The following is a 21,276-nucleotide window of genomic DNA, read 5'->3' on the forward strand; positions in this document are numbered from 1 at the left end:
TCGGGTATCAAATGAACTTTTATTTTGAAGGATACTTCCTTTAATTTCCGGTGCTGTTTCGTTTCTCTTGTGGTGTTTGGCGCAACCGGACCCGCTGCCGCGCGAGGTGTCTCCCTCACTCCTCCCCTCGCCGGCTCTCTCCCTGTCTGTCTCACCCAGGTGCGACATTTCTGGAGCGCCTCATTGGAACCGTAACCATCCGAGAACATGACGGACTCCGCACCGCCAGACTCCACCGCCGTCCCGGACGGGGTTTTAGTCTTGGACCCCACGGCGGTGAACGGTCAGTGCCGGCAGGAAAACATCCAGCAGCCGGAGCAACAAGCGCAGCAGCCCAGCACAGCAAGTCAGGAGGAAGGTTTCAAGATGGACCAGGAGATGAAGATAACAGACAGTGTCGACGACCGAGGTAGGCGGTGAAACTTTCAGACGGCCCGTCGCCATGGCGCACTCCGTGCGTAATACCGCGGCTGCTGGTTGTTCCTGCGCAACATGGACACATAAACAAGTCTGCTTGTGTTGTACAGCTGGAACATCCATACTTTTGCAGCTGTGGCTCATGATCCAGCAGGAGGAATCATTGGAAAAGCTTTGCATTTGAAACGCAGATTTGGCCCCTTCAGTGTATTTATCTACTTTCTTCTGCTGAGATTACAGGTTTTGTGGATGCATGCGGGCAGCCATTTAAACAGAAGCAGGTGTTCAATGTCTTTAATATGGCGCAGCAGTAAGTGTCCATGCACCCCCAAAACACCAGGGGGGATAATTCAACTCTGTAAAAGAAAAGATAGGGGGGCAGCATAAAAGGTTCCTTATACATGCATAAATTATTTTAACGATGGCAACAAATTTGAGAATGCACCCTCGAAATGACAAAAGATGACAGAAACCCATTTTGCCTTTAAATTGAACAAACAAATGCCTGATAAGGATCTGCTGTCCCCCCCCCCCCTCCCCCAGACTGCTCAGCAACAGCAGCAGCGCCAGCGTTTAATCAGACTTCTTGTCATGTTCCGCGTGTTTTTCCACCAACATTTCTCTGCCACACGGCTCACATGGTTTCATTTAAAGCAATGCTGGAATCTCGCAGTCATGGTAATGGCCCAACAACCGTTGGATTGTCTGTTACTATGACGGCGTGATCATTGACTCACAGCAGAGGAAGTGTAAGTGACTTCGCCAACGTTCACATCCTGTCCCATCAGGCGCTGTCCTCCTCAGCAGACACACTCTTCCTTCACAATAGGTCCAAAGGGTTCTGAGGTAGAACCCAAAGCTGTGTTCCCATGTACGCGTTGGCAGTGTTCCATCTGTTGTCGTCCGCAGGTCTTTTGGAGAGCAGTATGCGTCTGAAGCCTCACGAGGCGCAGAGTTACCGCAAGAAAGCTCTGTGGGTTTCCTGGGTGTCCATAGCAGTCACCATCATCCTGGCCATCGTCGCTTTCAGTGAGTGTCTCCTTTCATGAGTCCTCCGTCTCCCCGGATGTGGCGCTTTTTACATTTTTGGGAAAGAAATGAAAACAAAAACAGTGCAGAAAGGTTCTGCAGGCTGCTGCTTGGACCTTCAGTCAAAGGACGGGGTTGTTCTTTACTGTGGCGTTTGCTGCTCAGAGATCAGCGAGCGTGTGCAGGCTCATTAGGTCTGAGGCCTCAGTAGGTCCTGCAGCCTGATTCTACAGTTCAGTCTGAACCTCTTGATCTTGCCTCATCCTGGTTTCACTCTGTGAAATTAGAGGTTTGCAGGTTGTGTCAGAAAATGTCTTCTGCAATCACCTCAGATTATTTGCCGTCACTTGCAAAAGTGACGGCAAATAAAAAGTTAATGCAGACGTGGGACCAGGATGGAGTGAGTCTTCCTCCTCCTCTTCATGTCTTTGAGTTTGTTTGAACTTCAGAAGGGAACGGAGATGAATGAGGGGACTAACGCAGAGTCACGCCAGACATTAATCGTTGCTATGTGGAGACTAACTGGTCTTGAAAATGTGATTTCAGAGTCATGATTTGATTGGTTTTCCTGTGGTCACAGTTGAGCTTTTGGCTCCAGGTTTGTGAAAATGTTTTTGAGTCAGGATGCTTTTCTGACCTTCACACAGCTTTTTTTTATTTTATTTTTTTTTTAACTTTGCTGCCTCTTTCAGTTCTGGTAAAAGGCACTCTGCAGAGTCACAGAACATTCCTGCATCACAACACACACACACACACACACACACACACACACACACACACACACACACACACACACACACACACACACACACACACACAACATTTACAAGTACCAAATCCTTATTTTGGAGTATTTGATGCTTGAGGTTAGAACTGAGTTTCAGTTCAGGTCAGCAAGTTCCCTGAGATGATCTAGAAAAAATCCCACAGAGACAAGTGTGTGTGTGTGTGTGTGTGTGTGTGCGATTTGGACCTAGTGCTGCTCATATGCAGCTGCTGTTGATATTAATAATGCAAATGTGTGACTGAGTCTAACCTTTGTACAACATTACCAGTAGGAATAATTGATATCGCTGCTAGTCTGTTTAATTTTCCCAGCAGGCGAACACACGAGAGCCGCCATGATTTTACTTGAAGCTGCATGAAGCCTCTTTAGAACGAACATCCTGTTGGATTGACACTGTTAGAAGGAACTCTTGTTAAAACGGCCTATAAACCCATCACTTGTGTTTATCCTGTGTACTCAGCTGTGAAGCTCACAGTAAATAAGAACCTTTTTTTCTTTTTTTTCACAACTGAAGCATCTTGTTCGAGTCCTTTGAGCAGCGACAGTCTTGTGTGAAAGTTGGTTCTTTCAGGCAGCACCGATGACACTTGGACAGAACTTTACAGGAGTAATAGAGCTGACGCACCTGGCGTACAGGACTGCCTCAGCGGGCCTGGCGCGGTGTCCTGCAGACTCTTTATTCTGAAGCACACTCCTGCACAGGTGATCTCTAATCCCCCCACTCTCTGATGCGTACCAGATATACTTATGATGCTGAAGTCGAGTGGCTCTGGTCAGGCTCAATCATTCTTGCTTCCCCTGTTGCCAAGAGCAAGGATGTAACGTGCGTGTATTAAATGTCGATGGTGCCAGGACGGCTTTAGCATAATACCCAGGACAGCTCATCTACTCATATTTAGATTAAATATATCTTTTAAGAAATCTGATGAAAAATAAAAACTGTTTCTACTCACTGTATTAGAAATGTATCTAAGCTAATTGATTAGTAGCTTAGCAGACATTTAAATAATAGTTAAAGCTGAGTTTCACCCAGAACTTTTTGATTGTAGAGGAGTTTTGGTGCAGTTTTGGTGCACCAACGTGCAGAGATCAACACCGTCATTCGGCCAAATGTAAAAACAACCGGAACGGCAAAATGTTGCAGTGGCTCCAATAATCCAGCCGAGCCCGAATGGTGTTTTGATCTCCCCTTCACATGTGACGTGCAGGGACGAGCAGGGGGACCAGGAGACCAGAAACTCACGGAGTGAGCGGTGACGCAGGAGCTCCTTCTCCGCTGACACCCGACCAGCTTTCTTGGGAACCAATTAGGCGCCGTTGGGCTGAGAGTTTACACCACTGCAGTACCACCGCAGATTAATTGACACATTTTTCTTTCCTTTTTGTTTCTGCTCCTAAGGAAGGAAGTAGGAGGAGAGCAGGGAAGGTAGGATGAGTGAGAGGGAGCAGACCAGGATCCTTTAAGCACCCAGAACATCCCAAACAATAGAATTCCCACTGGTGCAGTGGATGGAGACTGTTTCCTTGATGTGAGAGTCGATTTTTAGAATGAAGCCGTCAGTCTCGCATGAGAAAAGCTTTGTTTTTTGTGCTCAGACAAGCGCAGTTGACATGTAAACAAAAGAGCACTTGTGCTTCATTATGTCAATCTTTAGATGACACACAGTGGCGTCCCCACACCCCCTCCTACTCTATTTTCTTTCATTTCAACAGCTGTCAATGAGCATTTGCTGCTGCATAAATCTTTTCATAAGACATGAGCTCTGCAGTTTTGCTTTTTTTTAATACAAAAACAACCATCCATCTTTGTAATCCTGTCCTCGAGAACATGTGCGGTCTTCAGGAGTGATGAGGAAGGCTGGCAGGAGGTGTTGGTGTCGATTGTTAATGCCTCTGTGGGGCTGCAGACCTCAGATATTGTAAAAAAAACAACAAAAAAAGCCCCACCAATTGTGTTTGCCAAGGAATCAGAGGGCAGCGCCGACTCCAGCTGCTTTTTTGAGGTTTGGGCTGAAGTGGAAGAGCGTCGCCGACCCAAGAAACGGTGTTAAAAGTGGGAAGGAGAAAGGGGAATGGCTGAACGATGAATTTGTGGTTCTGCTTAGCAACTAAGGGGGGAGTGCAGAGAAAGAGAGACCAGAGTGCTTCTGCATTCAGAGCTGAGGCAAGTTGCCGGTCCCCAGTGAGTCTTGCTAAAAATAAACCCTGGGTGGAGACGAGAGGATTCCTCCCCTCCTATCTATCTGCATCTCTGGTTCGTTTCATCATCCTGCCCTCCTTCCCTTCCCTGCTGCAGAACCACCATCAAAGGCAGCACCATCAGGTGGCCTCACCTTCGCTGCACGTGGGAGAAAAATCCCCCCGAAACACAAGCACATCTGTTAAACTCCAGTGATGAACAGGGCCCCCCGATCCAAGTGGTGCTTTATTTTATATCTATTCTAAAATGACGTTAAAGGTGGGAGACAAACTGTAGGGAATTTTACAGTCTTTTCTCATTAGCTGTTTTCTCCATTTCCTTCCAGCTGTTTCCGTCATGCGTCACAGCGCCTCAGCTTTTGGATTTGCTGTAAGTCTCCACTGTTTTACATCGACAGTAGCTCATCATTGAGACTGATTTCTCTCTCCCTCTCTCTCTCTGTAGTTTGACGCCACTCTGGATGTGCTGTCGTCGGTCATAGTTCTGTGGCGGTACGGCAACGCCGCAGCTGTCCACTCAGCTCACCGTGAATACATGTAAGTACAGCCGAAAGTCAGGCCCAGCGGCCAGGTCTTATCATAAAAATGATATTTGCACAGTCGGTTTTAGATGGAGGGCCTTTGTCAAGTCCCATGAGCTTTTAATTGGAGAACTCGGACAAAGTTCAGGAAGTTGCTCTGGCAGTAACTGGCTTGACTGAGTTATTACAATTGCCACTGGACTCACAAGTAAACATGGACACACAAACACACAGAAAGTGAGCAGGCACTCGGAAGCACCCACACTATCCTGCACTAGTATGTCAACACTATAGTGTTGACATACTATATAGTGCCGTACTATATATGGCAGTACTTCTGGCATTTTTGCCCAGAGTGAGGGCTATAGCAGTTGCCAAGGTAACCAGTTTGAGATGTCAAAACAAGACGAATTAGGGTCGTGAAGCCGGATGAAAATATGCATCAATCTCGAGCTGTTATCGCACAATGCACCTGAGGCTGGATGGATGTGTTCCTCCACTTGACTCGATTGTTTGTGTTGCTGTTGAAGCTGCTGTTGTTGTTTTGATCATTGTTGGTCAACAGGCGAGGATGATTACATCCGCTGCACCTGACAGGCCCACGGGAGCAGGTAGAACGCTTCCTGAGTGAGCGTGTGTGCGCGCGCGTGGGTGTCTGTGTTTCTATGTGCGTGTCCTGCTGTGGACTTCCTGAATAGATGTCTGGCGTTGCCGTGGTTACCTCATCGGCGGAAGCCCTGATCACCAAGCATGGCTGGAGAGCAGCCTTCAGAATTAAAGAGGCTTCGGTGGCCATGCATGACCGGCACATATGCTGCGGCCACTCTCGGCTCCCTCTGGGCTTTGTTAATTGGACATCTGCAGCTGCCGAAAGGGCCTCAGCTCACTCGCTGGTGTCACACATTTATCAGCCATTCAGACGTTTTAAACCATCCTGGCATGTACGCTAGCATACTTGTATCAAGGTGTACGTATTGGCGTTATTGGACAAAAATACAGAACTTGGAACCTATTTTCCAGGTTCTCTCAGAGATTCCCCAAGGATCCTCACAGACATTCCCTCCCTGTTATGTTTGTTAAATATGGAAACAGCACGGCATCAAAATATGCCCAGAATGAGGTCAGCAGTGTGTAAATTTATGAAAATGAGTGCGATGGTTTGAAAAACAGCCGCAGCGTGGAGATGCTCTCCATACTTGATCAGCTCTATGAGGTCATGTCATTCCTTTTAACTTGCCTCCTGCCTGTACTCAGTGGAGCTGAGCAAGACTTGATCGGTCCTTCCTCTCCTCCACTACAGAGCCTGCGCCATCCTAGGTGTGATTTTCATCCTGTCTTCCATGTGCATTCTGGGTAAGGCCATTCACGACCTGGCTACCAAGCTGCTGCCTGAAGTCGTAAGTATCGGGAAATGTCTGAATATGCTGCCGGGGTCAGATTTAGATTTATATGAGAGATTTGGATTAAAGCATCAACCATATGGGACAGATTATATCAGCCATTCAACACTGGAGGGAAATAAGCAACATTCTGCGTGTGTTGCATTATTACTGTCAGCTAAACATTAAAACTGGGTCAATTAAAAGTCTTATCCGCCTCTCAGGTCAGAATCCTGAATTTAGGCCCAAAGTCTGGTTTATAATCAGATTTCTGGTGGAATTTGCTGCTGCTTTTAATGCCAGATTGTAAAAAAAAAAGGCTCCATCTGACCAGGATGCATCCAACAGCCAGAGTCAAGGATTTCACTCAGTCCCGAATAAAACCAGAAATCCCCGTCCACCCCATGTCTGTGTCTAATAATATCTTATCAAAATCGGAGTGTTTTTCTCAGACTCCAGGATAAACAACATGCAGACAGATGTTACAGACTTGTTTGGTTTTTCCCGTTTTGGCTGTTTCTAACCGCAATCTTGCCTCTAATCAGAAGAAGTCAATAAATCCAGCTCAGGTTTTTAGATTCCGCTGATACAGATCGAACAAACTGAACTTCTTTTTTTTTTCTCCCTTTGACGTGTGTGAACGTGTGTGAACGTGTGACGGCGTTGTTACTGCTCTCAGGTGTGAACGCTCATGAGGATTCTCACTTTCTGAAATAGCCTCATCACCCCGTTGCCTGGCAATAGTACTCGTCTCAGAAACACCGTCGAACGTGAGGCAGTAATGAATTAATATGCAAGCGCGATGGCTGAATTGTTGAGATTACTGCTGCTCAGGGCGGTCACGATTTTTTTTTTTCATTAAAACGGCAGTTTCAGTTTCAATTGAGTGTAAAAATTTCAATTTTAATTTCTATTTTATCATCTGACTTCCGAGCCGTCGGATCAAAATGCTGCATGCCTGAGCTTTGTAAACAAAGACTGGCGCCCCTAGTGGTGGACTGCGGCATAGCTCACAAACTCTTTTCAAAATTCACTGTTTTTAGATGTGTCAACAGTTTGCACCATAGTGATGTTTGTTATCCATCTATTAATTTAATCACATTTATATCTGTTTATGTTGAATGCGCAGGAATTATGTCACTGTAGCGACAGATCAGCCAATATTCAGTTAGTCTCAAATCATCTGCTCCAGCCAAAATAAAACCCACGATATGCATACGTGTGTTTGCTCTGCTTGGACGCTGGAGGAACTTTCATGCTATTGTTGACGTTCTCATAGTCTGCATCCAGCGTCAGGAGAGAAATGATGAGAAGTGTCTCAAACAGCCTCTGCGGCTCTCTTGAGCTCCCGATCCAATTAGCTGCGGAGATCCGTTATTGATTTATCAGCCCGGCTGTGTTTTTCCATCTCCCCACATGGAGCCTCAGAAGGGAGGGGGGAGGGCCAGAGCATCACCAGACTGACTGTGGGAGCGCCGGCGAGGCAGACAGACTGTGTTTATCAGAGACGGCCTGCTCCTCTGCTGCCGTGCATGCTTCTCCTGCTGCAGCGGTCTCTGGTCCAACTCGCCCCCTCTTCCTCCTGGATGAGCAGCAGCTGAAACAGCATCACTGTGTAGTAATTAACAAAGTCAGTGTGTTGTCCTCATGGGGTTGACAAACCTGTTAAGCCTTTTTTGTTTAAGTTTCTGCCTGCGCTTCTCTCCCCCCTCAAGAGCAAACGCTTGGACGCTGCTTCATATTTAGGGCTTTGAGTGTCTGGTGGAAGCGTCGCCCCGTGTTCCCAATCAGGACGGGGCCCCCGTAACCAGCTCCGCCTGCGTGCGTTCGCTGCCGTCTCCCGGGGACGAGCTCAGCCGAATATTGATCAGAAGGAATTCCCACGGCGTCTTTCATTGCATTTAACAGCTCTGCCCAACATCTGTCAGCACCACAGAAAGGTGGTGTTAGTAAAGCTCGCAGTGAACAAATACTGACAAACACATCAGGATTCAACCAGCTCCTCCTTGTCCTTGTCCTTGTCCTTGTCCTTAATGGGGGTATCGGTGCTGCCTGTCCTCCCTATTTATTCAACTCTTCCGCTGTCTTGATTCTGATCTTCTGTCATTGTTTAAGCTGGATTCCGTATTAATGACACAGGGTTAATATCTAAGCAGATATGGGAGCAGGATGAATCCCCGTGGAGCTCCAGTGGCTTCCTCTGGTCACACTGGTCTTGCTGGTATTTGGACTCACCCCTGGTTTGTTATACTCTGGGTAATGTGCTGTTTAGATTTCATTTTCACAGCTGAGGCACAGCCCGACTGGAGCTGTTATGCAGCTGCCTTTTTTCCTCTCCATCATCCTTGTCTTTGAGTAGATTTTTCTGGCTCCGGGACCATAGTGCAATATTAATGCTGCCGCAGAGGAGCCAGAGCTCTGCAGCGCTCTCCCTCTCTCCCTTCATGTCCTCCATCAGTCAGTGATGCCTCTGCGTTTTGTGCTTTTTGTTGCTGTTCTTGGCAGCAAAACTCAAAGGGGGAAGATTCGGGAGGGTCGAAACCCAAACAGAATCAAAACGGAGGCGGTGTTTGATCCGACAGAGCTAATCGTGGGGAACGTAGAGGAAGAAAATTGGGAGTGACAAATATTCCTGCAGAGAGGAGGTGGGGTTGATGAGGAAGCCAGATTTACGCACCAGGCTGGGTTCACTCTGGGGGCGGAGCTGGCCAGACCAACGCCGCATCGTGGGCTCGGTTCCTCTTTATCATCCTGAGCCACAGCTCATTTTTACACGTTTAACACAAATGAAGTGCTCTTCAGTGACGATAATCAACCAAACAAATCCACTCACGCTCGTTTTAACCTGCTCTCCCTGTGCTGTGGTCTACACTCCTCTCAGGATGGTTTCCTGTTCAGCGTGTCTATCGTCAGCGGATTGATCTGCATCATCCTGGCCGTCATCAAGTTCATGCTCGGCAAAGTGCTGACGAGCCGAGCCCTCATTACCGATGGTATGTGCACGGAAATGGGTTTCCCGCGCATGTTTTAGCTTGAATATTTGGACAAAGACCGACACTTCCAGGTTCCTGATCCAGATGTTGAATAGAAATCCAGTGTCTTGGGACACAAACCCTCAAACCTGCACATCAGTCTGACTTTTCTAAGATGCCTGAGGGATGAATTTCAACACCAAGACTCCAAAAACAATCAGAACATCAGATTGTTGTGGTGTTTTCCAGGGTTTAACTCCCTGGTGGGCGGAGTCATGGGATTCTCCATCCTCATCAGTGCAGAAGTGTTCAAGCAGGAACCTAAAGTCTGGTATCTGGATGGAACAATAGGAGTCCTCATAGGTCTGATCATCCTCGCTTATGGAGTCAAGTAAGTGGGGTGGTGGGGGGAGAGGAGGGGGGGGGGCATCTTTGCTACCTGTATCAGCTCTTTTCCCTTCTCACAGGCTCCTGCTGGACATGATCCCGCGGATCCGTCAGACCAGGAATTATGAGCGCTTTGAGTGACAGGGTGGAGAATGGGGGGTTTTGGAGGGACAAGGGAGGATGAGGTGTCCCCCCCCCTCCCCGTGTGCCCAGACACCCTGGAGGTGCCGACAGAGGTTTCAGCATTTGTACAGTTTTCTCATACATACATCTGGACTGAGGATCTGGGCCAGTGATGACAGCAGCAAGCACCTTTTAAATGTTTTACAGTTTTATGTACAGTATAAATATAGATATGTACGTCTTATCAGCAGACAGGACACTTTTTATCCATTTCTCCATTTGGCCATTTTAAAGAGGGAGTTGCAGACTACTGTATTGTGGACATTATGGCATTTGAACTCCTGAAGGGCGACTTTCACTCAACTTCTGTTCAGCAAGTCCATGTACTATACCTCTTTTCCACTAAAGCGCCCTGTCTAAACACAGCCGTCTGTTTTTTTCCCAGGGTTCCTTGAGGCCTTTGTTCAGCTGTGCTATAAAATGTCCCTGTGCAAACTGACGGGTGTCGTTGATGTAGCTGGCAGAGCATAAATGGATGGCATCTCCGTCTTATTTATAGAACAAGGACCATTTGGCAGAGCGGTGACCAACACACACACATGCACACACACATACACACACACAAACACACGGTACAACATGTTTTCCGTAAAAACTCACCTGACTGTCGGTTTCACGGGAACAAGCAGACAATAGTCTGTTTTAACAGCTTCCGCACTGAAACAACTTAGAAATGTACATGTGCGTTTTCTGCCATCTGCTGTCAAGAAGGCGTAACTGCAACTCCTAAGTATATTTAACTACATTTAAAAACAAGGATGTGTTTTTACTGTCAGAATTTTTAAAGTAAGCTGCTCATATTTTAAACTATTTGAAAAGAGTTGCTGATTGGTTATTTGGAGGATTGCCAGAGATTTTGGCCTCATCGGCTGACCTGCTCCAGCCTAGACCTCCAGAAAGGAAGCAGCAGGGTCCCACAGGCCCTTTCATGGAATCCAGTGTGTGTTTTGATGCTGGAAATGCTTTATCTTCCACTCTCTTTGATTTCAGGGTTAATGCTGATTGGTTAAGTTAAATATTTGTAAAAAAAATTAACATGTGTCTGATTGTAAATGGCCATTAACCTTGTTTTGCGTTTGTAGAGAAATGAATGAAAACCCAGCCCTGGCTTCAAATTTTAAATGTGAAATTGTATCAAAGCACAAATTTCCAGAAGTTCAGCAACTATTTAACTATCAGTCAAAACATTTCATCAGCCTGGAAAAATCTTTCCCTGCCTCCATTTTTTTTTAAGCTGCCAAGCCTTAATCTTCCTGCAGTGTTGGAGTGTACAAAGTGAGTGTGAGAGAACGGTGTTTGCTGCAGTGACTGTACCTGAATGTAACACTGTGATGTGAAACTAGTTCAAAGAGCACACTAACGTGTCACTGTGCTGCGTCTTTAACGTGTGGAGTTGCATATAAGCCTGAAATGTTTCAGGCTCAGGTTTTGTACTCAGACATGTTGGACACCCTCACAGTGGGCCTGTATTTTACTGTACCAGTGTAAATACTGCATCTGTATCGCTGTGGTGTGCAAATATTAGAGCAGAATCTGAGCCTTTTGTCACAGAAAAAAAGGTTTATTTAAAAATAAAGTTATATTCCTCCTCGTCACAGAACGTGAAAAGTCACCATGTTGTCGCTGTATTTTTCAACTCTTCACTGTTTGGATGATCTGCTTTTGAGTAACGGCCCCTTAAAATAGACAGATACACGTCTTCTTTTAAACAACAGACATTCAATGCTGAGGTTTACAGATATGGTTATTGTTCCTGTCCTCAGGAACACACAGCTGATTTCCAATTTTAACACCCGAACAACAGAAACTGAATAAGGCTTTTTACTACAACCAAACAGGGAGAAACAGAGATGGTCGTGTTTCTTTTAAATACAGAAATTGTCCAAATTCTTCAGGGATTTCAAAGGGACTTTCTGCTTTTTCATCATGGGATCAGATACTTTTCTGTTTTCTGAGGTGCAACAAATCTCATTAAAAGAGCAGCACGGTGAACCATCTGTGCTGACAGACCTGATTCTTCTCAATTAAATCACATCGGTCGCACACACACACACACAAAAACAATGGTTTGTTAATCTGCAGCTGAAAACGGTCCCTACGAGTCAGCGGTTTTGCTCCGCAAATGAGATTTATCGACTAGGAAAGCTACAAATCAATGTTGAATGATCATTTTAAGGCAATAATCCAAGCAGAACCCCTACTGACAGGATGTGCGCTACGACAGCAGAGCTCACATATGGAGAACACGTGGGTCCTCTCATGACGCAACCACTGATGGGTAACAGCGATCAGCCAATCAGCACGCCGCTTTAAACCTGAGCGACCAACTGTGAGAAATCAAAGAAAAATAATTTTTAAAAAAAGATAAAAAATGAAAGAAATCCATTCCGAGGAGCTGAGAAACGCCGATCTATGCGGCCGGGAGCCGCACGGCGAACACGCATAAACACGCTGTTGGAAACAGAACCCTGTGAAAGGCACATGTTTGAGCAGACAGGCGGATTACACCCACACGGGACGAACGCGGAGGTTTGACGAAGTCGCTCGATGACGGAGCATAAAAAAAAGGTCATTTATCCACTGCTGCCCAGCTTCAGGAAATCAGGAGAGATTCAAACCCAAAAAATGTAGCTTAAAAACAACAAAAGCTTGACAATTATGCGTGCGAGAAGACTTTATCTTCACTTAACTGCAGGAAGCTGAATGGAATCTGGACTTCTGACTCAAACACTTTAAGTATTCTTGTTTTGTTTTTAAATTACTCATAAATAATAAAAGCTATGGAAAAAGTAAAAGACACCCATTTTTTAAATAAAAAAAACAATATAGATTTGTATACAAAATAAAGAGATTTAAAACCCATATGAACAATATACAGTGTTTATATCCTGGTAAACTCAGAAAACAGATTAGAAAAGTGGAATTTTTTCATTTACAACACAAACTGTTTTTTTGTTGTTGTTTTTTTTAACTGTGTGTAAATTAAAATTGAGATTACCACCGAAAGAAAAAAAGTCTGGTAGCAGGACCACTTGGTTGGCATGTTTGCACAGATTTACAGCTGAATGATCAGATGAATTTAGCTCTGACATAACGATAACGAGGCGTGTGTCTACCTTCTGAAGATTAATAACAGGTTTGCTGCCATCAACCACGTCCTACCGGCTACAACACCACATGCTACGACACTACAAGCTGCAGACCTTCACCCCCCCCCCCCCGAGCCTCCTCTTGGTGTGTGTTGCAGAGGGAATATCTAAACAGTCTAACAACAGCAGTTTCCCTGCCCTTTACTGGCCACAAACGCTTTGTTTACAGTTCTCTACCTCTAATGTAGCTTTCAATAAAACCCAATCAAAGCAAGAAAGGAAATCACAACTGCATTTTTCTGTCCTCGAAGGGGCAACAGAGATCGAGGAGGATGCCTCGGCTCTTTCAGAATAAAAGTCTAGATATCTACATACCAAGTCTGAAGAGAGACATTGGTTACAGTGTAAAACTGGGGTTTTCTTCGCCCTGTGTCTGTGTCAGTCCAGTGTAATCCTACCTAAAGATGAAACTCTTGGGACCATGTTTAGGTTGATGGGGGTATTTTGAGTCTCTTTGCTGCCCTGGAGCTGCAGACAAACAGCTTCCTGTTATGACGCAGCTCCTTGATACCAACATGGCTGCATGAGCTCCTGCTGCTGTAAAGATGAATCCCTTTGCTGCTGGTGAAACACTCGAGAGCAGTTTCAAGCAGCAGCTAGGAAACAATAAATATGATCGATGTGTCCTTCAGCAGAGAGAGAGAGATCTGTGAACGCTCACGTGCTCCGTGAAGCTGCTTTCATGTTCGTTCAATGCTCCAAATCCTGCCACCCCCACTGGTGGCGCCATGCTGCTATAGGCAGTCTTTGCACAGCGCCACCTGTCCCTTCATGTAGTCACGACAAGGGCAGATGCGCTGTAATGTCGGGTGGGCACCGGCGCAACTGAACAGCAGCAGGTCGGACTGGAAGATGCAGTGTTGGCGGGTGGGGCTGTAGGCCGGGACCACCGTGTCTGCGCTGGACTCCACCGTCTGACAGTCGGCACCGAACCTGACAGAGACACAAATGGAATCCACTCATGGTTACCGTCATCTTTAAATGGGTTTTAAAAACACCGCAAACTGCGCCCTCTGGTGGTACTCTGCTGAAATCTAGTCGGTATATTCCAGACTCTTCCCAAAATGTAATATATTTAATGTAAGTTACTTTACCATATTACTGTTTAGATTAATAAATTTACTCACTTTCACTGAAATAAATGCTAGGGACACAGCATCGCAAAATCAAGCAACATATTTTTATATCAAATAATACAATAAGGATTATATAATAATAATAATAACTGTAGTTCCTCATAATTACACTGGGTGGGGGCTATATTGGAGTCAGATACAGTCTATGTAGCATCTGCAGGTCGTGGTGAACATTAATAGAATTACAATTATATAAGGGCATTAAACAATTAAGCCTTTATGACGAGACAAAAACACTTTTTATCTAACAAAAAGGTAACATTTCAGTGACATTTCAAATAATGAATCACATTGAACTAATTGTTGTGTGTGTGTATGTATATATATATATGGGTTCATCTTTAAAATATAAGGAAAGCAACTTTTTTCAGTCTAACATGGGATTACTCAAAAAGTGTGCATTAAGTTTTCCATAGTAGTTGTGACTGTAAACAACCATGTTGGGAATACCACCATCCATGTTTCATCTGGTTATTAATTAAATTAACATTATGACCACCACTCCTTGCTGACAGTTCATTGCTTTTACCTTCTGGCAGCAGCTAATTGTGCAGTAAAAAATAAAGGTCGGCTGATTTGACCAGCAAATCAAGAGAGGCTGCTCTTTTGACTGCACTGATTTACGACCACAGAGGATTCCCTCGGCCTCCCAGCAGCACATAAAGTGCACCTTCGTGTGAGGCTCTAATCTGTTTCTGTGGTAAGTCCAAAATTGCATGAGTACTCTTTCTGCTGCACCGAGACTTCCGCCTGTATTGGAATAATCCCAAAATAAAGTAATGTGTTGTATTACTCCGTTACTGCCAAAAGCTAATATATTACTGTAACTTGTTACAGTAATATATGATGTTACACCAACACCAAATACCACATTTAATAGATTCCATAACTTGTAAACAGTTTCTTACGAGTTTGGCACTTGTAAGAGCTACTTTGATTATGTGGAAAACGTTTTTTAGAGGGGAACTGTGAAGAGTGAGTGTGAAGAAAGTTGCAGCCTTCCATTTCACCACCAAGGAAGAACACACACTGTTGTTGTGCTGCCACCTAGTGGACTCCGCACACATGACAGTTCAGATCTTTTCAATGTGAAAGTAAAATTGGCTATTTTTGGACTGTGTGCTCCACCTGGCCAGGTCCTTGTCCTTGTTGAGGTGTTGGAAGAAGGATGGCTCACAGATGAGCTGCTCCTCCTGGCACACCCGCTTGCAGGAGCGTCCGGGCTCTGCCAGCCTGACCTGCAGAGCGCTGAGGGGCGGCCACATCACCTGTCCATGGCAAAAGTCCTAAGAAACCATACACGGAAAACCCAGTTTTTACTCCTGCAGCTGCAGAGGAGCACGTCACAAATGCACTGCTAATGCGACATTAATAGTCAGAGTTTAGATACTTTTGGATCTTAATGGGTCATGTTTCTGCTTGGATTTAATGCAAATACGCATGATTAAATTCTCAAATTCGAGCGGTTTGGCATTGATCTTCTTCCGGTACCTGGTTCTCGATGAAGCCGTTGACTCTCTGCAGCATCCCCTCACAGGTGAACTCGTACGGCAGGTACGGCTCGATCTGCTCAGACACAAACCGCCCAGTGCAGGAGGAAGTCAGGACACATCAAATTTCAAGCAACAACTGATGCCTTTGTTGCGGCCGTGTTCTCTTTCCCTGTTCTTGTATGTCCTGTCACCATGGATCACGAAGCATAGGAGGCTCCGCTGGCTCGTATGGTGAACAGGTCCATTGTTCCCAGTCAGTCGACGGAGAACAAGTTCTGAGTTTGTAGTTAACTAATTCACGAGGAAGAGAAGCCAAACAGGATCCCTCTCTTTTGCCCACCAGAATCTGCCCCTCACTTTCTCTCTAAACATTCCATCATTCAAATACAGCTTCTAAAAGATAAACAGATCTTTACATTTGAAAGGATATTATTTTAAAACCTGACTCTGGAAATTCTTCTCAACTGATCAACTTCAGCTAAAGAACATTGTGTTGCAGCTTCACCTTTTGGCTCAGAATCGAGCGAATGGCTTTCTCCACCTCGGCACTGTTCTCAATGTCCACCGTCCACACGTGTGGCTGACCGATGTAGACCTCGGCGTAAGGATGCTGAGAGGTCAGCTGCAGAGAGACAGGACATTATCTGAGCTGGAGCTGCAACTCAAGGCAGATTTGCTTCATATTATATGTTTCCAGGGCCTGAAGACACCAGGGTAATCGTGATTGCACCTCAACTCACCTCTCTCAGTGTAGGTTTGCCTTTGAAGAAGTCTGTGTTCTTGCTGCTCTTTGGTGGGTTGAATTTGGGGTTGAGGAAAGCGCAGCCGTTAGCGATGGCCTCCAGTGGTGCTGGACCCTCATAGGGGAAGGAGAGACCCACAAAGAGCTGCAGAAAGGGGAAAAAACACGCAGATGAATAAACCAAAGGATGAATGTTCAGAGAGTATTTTACTGTACTGTAAGTTAAAGTAATGAAACTACAGGAAAACAAAGAGGTGAAAGGAGAGAAGAAAAAGTTGAGACAACTTCACTGGCTGTGAGGACTGTCCTCTTGCTGACAGCAGCAGTTAGCCACACTTAACCCAAACGCCCACATCATCAGCAGAAAATACAGTCGAGACAGCACATTTTCCTCACTAAACAATGGAAGAGCAACAAGTATAGCGGGATGACATTCTTCCTGTGTTTATCCTTCTGACACACTAAAACACTGTCCCACAGAGGCTTTGTAAAACACAGACCACATATTGTATTGTAAAATGTTTATAGATTGTCCATGAGTATGGATGGATGGATGGATGGATGGATGGATGGATGGATGGATGGATGGGTGGATGGATGGATGGATAATATTTGACCAAAATGAGGGGTGGAGCTCCTCAAGTGTAACTGCCAGTAATGAGCCATGAGCAGGTTCTTACCTGCTCATGGCTCATTACTGGCAGTTACACTTGTTAGCCTTTGAGTGTGTTTATGCCCAGCTTGTATCTAGGCACAGGAACATGCTTTAACTACTTAACTTAAACTTCCCCCACCCCACCCACACACACACACACACAGACACACACACACGGCCTCATTGGTACCACGCTCATGCCAACAGGTGGCAGTAAAAGCACGCAAAAACGCTTCTCAAATCTCCAACAATTGAATTCGAAGAGACCTAAAATTGTGGCTGACGTATTTATTCAAGCTGCATATGTTTAATATCACAGCTTCGATATTAATAGTGGATGAGGGAGTTTATTTTTGCAGGGTGAGTTGAGTGAATAATCAAACATTACACATCCCAGGTGTATTTTTTAACAGGGAAACCCCAAAAGCCCAATTAGCTGCAGGAGCTAGGTTACAGGTAACAGTGTGTTGCTGCGCTACAATCTGTGTTTACAATATTTGCATTGTTTTTTTCTAGTTTGTCCTTATCCTACGGCCTGTTTGTGGGATTCAACACATACTCCTTTTCTGAACTGTGCAGTGAGACAATATTAATCCCTATGCTGTATACGCTGGCAGTCTTTCTGAGTTCCCTCTTTTTTTCTTCCCCTAACACCGATAATAATACTACATTTATTTCAAGGTCCTGTCTGAGCACTCACGGACACCGTATAAGATAAAATGTGAAGAACCCAATAAAAAGAAAGTATTAAAAGACATAAACAGAAGAGGCACATTACAGAAAACAAGGGCAGTGCAATTTAAAATATTAGGGAACAAGCAGCTTTAAAAAGATGAGTTTGGAGAGGTTTTGGAGAGTGGAAGGAGAAAGATTTTCCTAGATCAGGTATGGAGGGACAAGGCTTGAAACACACTGGATACGAATGCAAACTGGAACAGCATCCCTGCGTGTCCACTCCGTCCTCCGTCCTCTGCCAAAACACACCGGCTGCATCTTCAGAGAGCAGCACGGCTGCTACTCCCCACTCCGTAGGGGAGCAGCAGAATTCCTGTTGATCGTGGGTGTCTCTACAACATGTAATTCCATGATTCCTACTCAAATGTCCAGTTGACAGCTTAGTTATTGTGTATTAGGCTGCCAGCTCAGTCTGTTGGTAACTAGGCTGAGAAGCAGAGGGTTCTTGGTTCAAGCCCCAGTGCAAACAAAACATGAAAGGTAGTAGGGGGAGGTGCCAGAACACCTTCAGAGCACTGCCGAGGTACCCTTGAGCAACGTACCAAAACCACAATTGCTCATATAGGGCGCTGTGATGAGCTGGCGACTCATCCAGGGGTGGACCCTGCGTACGCCCATTGTTTACCCTCCCCGCGACCCCGAACGGGATAAAGCAGAAGAAAAGACGAGACAAGGGTGGGATTAGTCATACAAATGTATTTTGAAGGTGCGGGTCCATTCTGCACAGTTGAAAATAAACCAAACTAAAGATGGGATTTGCATTTTGAAAGATTTCCAGATGTTTTATTTTCTCTTCCCCACATCCCGTCCTGCACGTGCTGCACTGCACCAAATTACTACAACGTGCTACGCCATCCAAGAAATATCGAAGCCATGCGGATTTGTTTGCAGGGCTCTAGAACGGCAGAGCTGAGCCACATCTGGATGGGAACAGAGCAGCGGCCGGGGTTCACACACGCAACGGAAAAGAATCGGATCTGCCCTCGTTTTGGAGCAGAGGTAAAGCTTAAATTATCCAATACTTCAGCCTTTCCTCGCTCTATTTTGTTTTGTGTGCTCAGTAATAAAGACTCTGAAAGGCATTTCAGACCAAAGGCCTCTAAATCTCACCCGGTCTTGTTTTCAATAAAAGTCTGAATCAGGATCTATGGCTGTGTTTTCTGGCGCTGCCCAGGCTCCTGTCTGATGGCTCTGTCCTCTGTCTGCCCTCTGTCCCTGGTCTGATGGGACAGCTTCTGGTTTCAGAGGTCGGAGAAATCGAAACGCTCTCCCCTTTTTCTTCTCAAGAGGCTGACATAACCGGAGTCAAAAGAACTCCATCCTTCAGTGCCAAAGCTAATGATACTTCTCACCTTCAGGAAACACTCCACAGATTTGAAACCCTTCCTCTTTGACTAGAAGATGCAGAGAAACTCGGCACGGTTTAGGAGTGTTTTCCCAGCTAAAACCGGGTGGATTAGCTGCATTTGCTGTTGTTCAACATATACATTCAACATAAAACGTTGGTCCTCATCCTTCTACACTTGAGCAGATGTGCAGATCATATCTGATGTGAAACATCTGCAGTGGACTCACCTTGGTTTCTCGGAGGAGAAACTGCAGGTCTCTGCCACTCAAAATGCCGTGGTTCTTCACATAGCTGGGAACGTGCACAGTGCTGGTCCCGTGCACGGTGCCGTGGACCTCCATGTAGTTGTGTATGGTGTCTAGGTATTTCTTTTTATCCTGAAACAGAAACAAGACTTATTTACACTTCAGATCTAGTTTTAAAAGGAACTGTTGTTTTAGGAAGACACTCATTAGAGGTTTGCCTCAAAAAGAAATGCATTTCCATTTCATTTATGCTCATGGATAAAACAAAAACTGGTTCTGGCTGATGCTTTTGTCAATAGTGGATCAGAAACATTACTGGTGGGCAGATACGCAGAGAACCATCTGGACACTGAGCTAAAAATACCACTTTCTGAAGAGCATCATTGTACAGCCTGTTGTGTATCTGATGTGAGACATCAATCATTTCATATCAAGAACGCTGATGGAGACCCACTTTCTTTCCTTTACACACCCTGTTCAGCTGAAATCACCACAGAGGTAATGCTGCAGGCTGCTAATGCTACGTTAGCGAGCAGGGATATGTAAAATACACTGGTCTTAAAAAGATACCAGCATTACTAGTAAAATAAGCATAAATTAGATATTGCCTTGTTTACGGGTCAGGTGACAGTTAGACCTTAGTTTGGCAGCCAACCTTGCCGACATTCGAAAGAGAGAATCTCAGATGAAAGGATCTCTATAGGTGGAAAGGTGGAGGTGCGGTTACACGTGCACAGTAACACCACCAAACGGTGTGAAAACATCCACAGTGGCTCTGTAATCAGCCTGGCTAGAAACACTAAAGGCAGCTGGGGAAGATGATACAGACATTTCCTCTGTAGTGGCAGGACGTTCTAGGGATCTGATTACTGTCTCTGATAAAAGCTAAAGGTTTTAGATTAATCTGATGACTCATACACAGAGCCTGTCTTTGACCCTCTCTTCTTCCACTTCCAGGACATTTCATTGCCTTCTCTCTCCCTGTGTGTGTTTATCTCCACCTCACTACTCTCTTTTGGGTTTAAATTACAGGTAGCCACTCGTCTGAGTCTCTGGAGAACCAACTATCAGATGCCTCCAGTCAGCCTGCTGTAACTAAAGCGGGTGTGTGTGTGTGTGTGTGTGTGTGTGTGTGTGTGTGTGTGTGTGTGTGTGTGTGTGTGAGCGAGAGAGTCTAATTAAAGGGGGAAATCACTACCCTGTAATCCCCACACACAGGAGAGCTGAGCAGAGATTTCTGGAAGTGTGTGTGAAGATATTTAATGTAGGAATGAAGGTCACTGGCAAGAACCTAAAGAGAGGGCAGATACATGAAAACATGCCCAGAAGGAAATGTGTTGGCTAATTAAAATAGTTACAGTATTTCCATGCAAAATAAAGCAGACTTTGTGTGACCTCATGTAAATTACATTTCTGATCACATTGGATACTTTAAAAGTTAACAAGGTGTATATGGACTGTGTAGATATGTTGGTGTGTGTTGTTGTACTTGCTACATAACAAATAAAAGACCCACATTCTAATAGGAAATGGAAAACATTTTTGGGAAGTCCCCACAACTTCAAAGTTTGTTTTTAGGTTGAGTTTAGATTTGGGTTTAGGGTTGGGGGTTTAGTTGTGAGGGGTGGGGATAGGTGAAGAGCTGGGTAAGGCTCTGAAAGTCCTCACAAAGATAGAAGTACACGGATGTATGTGTGTGTATAAATTGCCATGACCCTTGCAGGCACTCACATCACAAAGGTTTACGTTCAGACAACATCACTTGCCAGCTCCACATGCTCCCCACATATCGACAATATTTCTCACGTGTACACACTCTGAAGGCATGTGTGTGTCTGTGTGTGTTTATAGAGCACAAACAAAGCAACGTGCTGAAGACGAGAGATGAATTTCACAGGA

General features: G+C 45.2%; 2 protein-coding genes across 4 annotated transcripts in view; one reads left to right on the forward strand and one right to left on the reverse strand.

The window, feature by feature from the left end:
* Positions 1 to 60: 60 nt before the first annotated feature.
* Positions 61 to 11,486, forward strand: LOC130522670 (transmembrane protein 163-like). The gene is made up of 8 exons (XM_057027272.1): positions 61 to 409; positions 1,327 to 1,446; positions 4,759 to 4,802; positions 4,878 to 4,969; positions 6,254 to 6,350; positions 9,214 to 9,325; positions 9,554 to 9,695; positions 9,772 to 11,486. The coding sequence occupies exons 1-8, from the start codon at positions 208 to 210 to the stop codon at positions 9,830 to 9,832; spliced, it is 870 nt and encodes a 289-aa protein (XP_056883252.1). The 5' UTR covers positions 61 to 207; the 3' UTR covers positions 9,833 to 11,486.
* mgat5 (alpha-1,6-mannosylglycoprotein 6-beta-N-acetylglucosaminyltransferase) overlaps positions 11,415 to 21,276 on the reverse strand; it is a 52,472-nt gene continuing 42,610 nt past the window's right edge. For all 3 annotated transcript variants that reach the window (XM_057027269.1, XM_057027268.1, XM_057027267.1), the window contains 6 exons: positions 19,360 to 19,509; positions 16,393 to 16,539; positions 16,158 to 16,274; positions 15,651 to 15,725; positions 15,288 to 15,445; positions 11,415 to 13,956 (listed from right to left, as the gene is read on the reverse strand). In XM_057027269.1, coding sequence (XP_056883249.1) covers positions 13,758 to 13,956; positions 15,288 to 15,445; positions 15,651 to 15,725; positions 16,158 to 16,274; positions 16,393 to 16,539; positions 19,360 to 19,509 — 846 coding nt within the window. In that variant the 3' untranslated portion in view covers positions 11,415 to 13,757. The remainder of the gene's footprint in view (positions 13,957 to 15,287; positions 15,446 to 15,650; positions 15,726 to 16,157; positions 16,275 to 16,392; positions 16,540 to 19,359; positions 19,510 to 21,276) is intronic.

Source organism: Takifugu flavidus, chromosome 3, assembly GCF_003711565.1.
Source record: "Takifugu flavidus isolate HTHZ2018 chromosome 3, ASM371156v2, whole genome shotgun sequence".
Classification (NCBI taxonomy): domain Eukaryota; kingdom Metazoa; phylum Chordata; class Actinopteri; order Tetraodontiformes; family Tetraodontidae; genus Takifugu; species Takifugu flavidus.